Here is a 5,634-nt window from a genome sequence, read left to right on the forward strand (position 1 = left end):
TTTGTCCCCAAATGCACCAGTTGTCCCCAAAGGTAGGATTTTTGTCTTAAAATTGCCCCCAAATGTCACCAGAAACAACCCCCCCCCACACACACACACACAGATGCACAGTCTAGTACAGCTATTTTTATGGGGACATTGCACTAAGTACCATTAATTTCTACAGCCTAACCCTGACACCTTACCTCACAGGTACCTGACCCTAAAACTTACCTAAACTCAATTCACACCTTAGTCCTAAACCTAACCACTGACCCACGAATGACATTTACCGCCATGTGGACTAGGCTCATGTCTCCATAAGTACCAGTTGGTCTCCACAAGTAGGGGTGTATGCCAAAAATGGTCCCCGTATAGTAGGGAAGACCCACACACACAGACGCAAAAAATAACTTCTGTTTTCCAGAGGCTCTACCCCAAATATAAACATGGTTTTTGGTTCTGCCCCCTTCATCCCATTATGGTTTGTTAAATCTGGACCAGTAGACCAAAAAGTTAAATTAGACTGGAGAGTAAAAATGGTTGTTTTAGCTGGAGGCTTTTACAAAACCATATGTCGAGGCGAACATTTTTCACTGGCCTGAATGCGGTTTTTCAAACCTTCCCGACAACGTGGTTGAGAAAAAACATCAAGTTTAACGTCGAGTAGCAGATTTAAATTTAAAAGGTAAACAAGAATAGGAAAAGCTGCCCTGCATGCTGAATGACTTCTGAGATTTGCTGTGTTGATAAAGCTAAATCAAGGATAGCAGCTAAAAGTTAAAAGTACCAAAAGACTAGCTTAAAGTTAAATAAGGCTTACAGTAGCAAAACAGTATGCTCATAGCAGCAAATGTTTAAAAGTTCTAAGTAGCCAAATTAAAGGCTAAAAGAAGCTGAATGTAGGTAACAGCTAAATGTGATTCAGGCTGATTTAAATACTTAAGGTAGCTTAATGGAAGATAGAAGCCAAAGGTAGCAAAAGCCTAGCTGAAAGCTAAAAGTAGCAGAAGAGTAGTTACAATCTAAAATTAGCTGAATGACACTTAAAAACTAAAAGTAGCAAAAGGCTATGCAAAAACAAAGCATTTTAAGAAAACAAAATAAAAGAGAAGGTTTTAAGGGAACAATGTTTTGGAGCAAATTGAAGAAAACTCAATGTATCACTATGGGGAATTTAATTTGACCTACAGTTAAATATTTGTTCCTGTATTATAGTTACAATGACTAAAAGTCCCATCACCCATCTCCTGAATGAGTGGACCATTTTGATAGAAGAACATCTAAAAAGCACACAGTATGCAGAAGCAATTAGACTGAAACAATGAATTAAAACATTAAAAAACAGGACAATAGACTAAATGCTGAAACAGCAAAATTATTTGTGCTTAAAATGTCTGATCAAAAGCTTAAACCTTAAAATAAATTAAAAAAAACGTCTCATCTTTCAGCCTTTGGTTTTTTTGCGACAATAAAACAGGAATGGCACCCAGTTACACTGACACTGCCTCAAATGTTGATGCAGCAGCAGAAACTGAGCGTTTGTTTCGTTCTCCACAGGAAAAAAAACACTGCAGTGGATTCATCCTTCCATCCACACATTCAATCAATCCCTCCGTTCACACAAACACGACCAATTAAAACCAACGCCGCCCTCCTGCTGCTCTGACCTCGTGTTCTGGGGGCTCCACATCCATCATGTTGTCCCACTCCTCATTCACCACCCCCACCCCAAACATCAGCTCCCACCATCAGCCTCCATGTCTCGGTCCCTGGATAGACGGCGAGGTGGTCCGGGAGCCTGTAACCATAGAAACCTCCCGCCGCTGATTGCTTACCTGCTCTTGTATGAGCTGAAACAGGGAGCTTCTATCCATATACTGGCCAGGGAGGTGAGAGGAGCCGCCGAGGACAAGGGCATATGGGAGGAGCGAGGGAGGAGAGGTGGCAGCGCGTTGGACGGGTGAAGGTGAACCGAGGAGGTGCGGTTTGGTAGCAGCTGGTACCTAAAACCAGAGCGCCGGGCCGCCTCGGTGCTGCTGCATCTCCCCTGTGGTGCTGATGCAGAAAATCCAGATGATGCTTGTTTTGTTTGATTTGTTTGTTTTTTTGGTTCCCCTTGCTGGTGGAGCAGTTTCTCCAGGCTGGACCGAGACTCGTGGCGTGATGATGAACCCAGCTTCAGCAGACAACAAGCAGGCAAAGCCAGGCAGATCCAGCAGCTCTCATTCACTCTCCTCCTCCTCTATCCCATCACACTGGCTCCTGCCTTTCTCTCCTCTCTCTCACACACACACACACACACACACACACACACACACACACACACTGCGTCGCCTGCATGACAATGAGGCAGGGGAGGGAGGAGGCCTGTTTCTTCCAATTGCAGGAGGCGAAGGAGTGGCCAGAGGCTGCGGCTCTTCTCACTACAACTGAGGCGTCTCAGGGAGGAAGCACTGCGGCTTACTACAGACTGGGACCACYCCACCATCAGCATCAAACAAAAACACACATCTGACGTGTCACTAACACACAAAATCCACTAACTGTAAACAAGACATGGGTTAAAATCCCACCTGTGTTGTAATTCTGCACATTTTATATAATAAAAAAGGCATAAACAGATTTCTGGCTTGTCTTCCACCCTGGTTCCTAATTTTTAACACGATCAAACAGACACCCACTCACCACACGCGTGCACAAATTAAATTAGACACCGTGGATGGCTCACGGATCATCCAGAAACCCACAGCAGCAACAAACACGTGAGCAAAGGCTTCCCACATGTTACAGATGTAAGGGTCACCCCGAGGGCAAATAAACATTTCCACCTATCTTTGACCCTGGTCTCAGAAGACCTCCCTCTAAAGAGACATTTTACTTTCTTTTATAAACAAAATAATAATGTTCTTTATATTTTTGATTTATATCTTCTTTTAACTACAAGTTATTAACATTTTATAATCAAAGTTACATAATGAAAAGAATGACTACCTATCTTCTTGCATTATAATTAAAAAAGAAAAAAGACAAGAAGAAGACACCATTTTTGTTTTAATGAAGAAGCTGTTTTTCCTCCTCAGGAAAAATCAGCATTTGGCAATCGGATTTGCTCGTTAGCAAAACAGTCAAATCTGATTGCCATGAAGATGGCCACACGACTGGAAATTAACTTATTACTGTTTGTGAGTTGGTTTGTTTTTATCTTTAAAAATTTATTTATTTATTTATTTATTTATTCATTTTACTTATTTATTTTATTTATTCACTGAACAAATCTGCATTGACCTCTTCTTCCTTGGGACAACAGTGACAAGATGAAGAGGGGCATAAATCTCAACTCATAAAAGAAGTCAAATGATCTTAGCTGCAGATGGGGACGCTGGCAAAGTTGTGATGACTCACACATAAAAATAAAAGTCGACGCTCGGAAGGGTGTCCTGAGAGACCAAACCAACCAAATACATTATAAGTGTTTATTTTTATAATTAAAGGGGGAAAATGTTTCAATTAAAGGTCTGGTATTCTGTGAAGGAATGCATATCACCCATCACCTTTCATGCCTGAGTTTTACACCAAGATCTATCATGCTGAGAAGCCATTTAAGACAAACCTTGAAAATAATATTTTTTGCAATAACACAAGGTATCACGCTCAGAAAATATGATGTGAATGACTCACAGCTACTACCACGTTAAATTTGATCTCAGTATCTGTCAAACTGACCGAGTTAGAGCTACATTTGTGTCGGCTAAATTCACTTAGCTGTGGCAGCCATCTTTATTTGGGTCAACTCCAAAAGTTAATCAGTCTCAGATGTCTATTTAAAGATTATTTTCTGAACTTTTCATTAAAATCCAACCAGTGGTTCATTATATATTTTGCTAACGGACAAAGAGAGTTGGCTCTAGTTTTTTTATGGCAAAATTTTCAACAATCACCTTGTGTGACCTGTTAGCGCTCAGAATATGCGTTGGGGATCAGTTTCAGCTACGATCACACCACATTTCAGGTCGCTATTCCTAAAACTGCTCGAGTCGAAGCCATTTTTGTGGTGTTTAAGGTCAGCTGGCTGTGGCAGCCATGTTGAATTGATTTCACCCCAAAAGTCAATGAGTTGTAGATGTTAATTCAATGATTAATTTCTGGAAGGTTGAATTAGAATTTACCCAGTGGCTCATGAGATATTTTGTTAACAGACACAGAGAWAGGAAGTCATTCTGGCCTTTCTAATCAGACCACAAACCTCTCCCCTCTCTATAACTTCCTAAAAGGAGGAGGCTGACTCTGTAATGGACTGAACCAAAGCCACCTTGAACTCGGCACAGCTCCCAGACTGCTCCTTTGTCACCTTCCGTTATGCAGATCTGACACCCTTCCTATTTAAAGCGAGCCTCCACAAYGACCCGGCGACTGTACCGAAGCCACGGGACGTCCTCTCCCTCTGTGGAGGGACTGAAGTCACTCCGCAGGCTCCTTTGTTCAACTGCTGTTCAATGTTAAGAATTCATTCGCCTCCAACACTTTGTTGATGTGAGCACGAATAAGACRGAGCTAATTATGAGGTCACTGCTGGAGGATTTGCAGACTGAAAAAAAAAAGCTGCCAAAATGAAACTAGATTCAACTGTTGCCTTGGTAGAACTTAATTGGCATTAATTAAAGGGCTAAAATTCATAGAAAGAATGCATATCGCCCACCACATTTTTGATGCCAGATTTTGATTATAAAATTGTCTTTTGATGGGCAATGACAAGAGTTTCAGCAATACTGGTTTAAACCATTAAAGTTCCTGTGACATCAAACTTTTTTAAAAAATAAAAATGGATTTTTGGAAAGATAACATTGAGAACATGCTACAAAATCATTTTCATGCTGCTGAGATGAAAAGCTGTTGAGATATTTGCATGTGAGGTAACAGGAAGTGATGCCAAAGGGGAACGTCTGCATGAAAACAGAGCTAAGCTAAAATGCTCAACAGCCCAGACTGTGGAGAGGAATTTTAGATTATTCTGAGTCACTATCAGACAGAAACAAAACAAAACAAAAGAGTCAGATTTCAAATCATAATGTTTCATAAAACAAAGACTAGTGAGTTCTTTGTCTTAAAAGAGTTCCCCTTTGATGTCACTTCCTGTTTCTCTTTTGCCAAGCCAAGTTAAAAAAAATAGGTCAGTTATGTGTCCAAATGGGTAACATAATGTGTGGTACGCCAAGTTTACTAAAGGGGCAATATCATGTAAAATCAAATTTTTTGTGTTTTATATCATGTTATAGTGTTATACTCTCATAAAAACATGCCCAAAGCCTTGCTTTGACTCATTCATGCATGTTTGAGAAATCCTGCAGCGTTTTTAGGCAGCCATGCTGAGGAGCAAAACAACAGGTGGGGACCAGAAACGCCCCTGGGACGTGTTTTTAAGCTGAACTTCCTCATGGCAGAGCGCACCCCCTCTCCGCCCTCTCCCCCTCCCCACACACCCTGACCTGCCCATGACTCCTGCAGGCTCTCGGGTGAAATTGGAAGTGAAACTTAACTGTCTGCTGAGCTCGTTAGTTCTCACTCAGTGAAGCTCTTTTCAGATTAAAAATAATGCCTTTGAGGAAATGTATTTTCAGATGCCAAGTAAACTGCATCATAGCGCATGCGCAAGCC

The 5,634-nt window shown here is 41.3% G+C and overlaps 1 protein-coding gene across 1 annotated transcript in view; it reads right to left on the reverse strand.

Annotated features, from left to right (window-relative positions):
- Window positions 1-1,772, reverse strand: part of rhbdl1 (rhomboid, veinlet-like 1 (Drosophila)) — a gene marked incomplete in the record, with an annotated part of 71,129 nt that extends 69,357 nt beyond the window's left edge. The window contains 1 exon segment of the mRNA XM_014008173.1: window positions 1,650-1,772. Within this exon segment, the coding sequence (XP_013863627.1) occupies window positions 1,650-1,718 (69 nt within the window).
- Window positions 1,773-5,634: the final 3,862 nt, after the last annotated feature.

This window comes from Austrofundulus limnaeus, unplaced genomic scaffold (genome assembly GCF_001266775.1).
Source record: "Austrofundulus limnaeus strain Quisiro unplaced genomic scaffold, Austrofundulus_limnaeus-1.0 Scaffold48, whole genome shotgun sequence".
Lineage (NCBI taxonomy): Eukaryota > Metazoa > Chordata > Actinopteri > Cyprinodontiformes > Rivulidae > Austrofundulus > Austrofundulus limnaeus.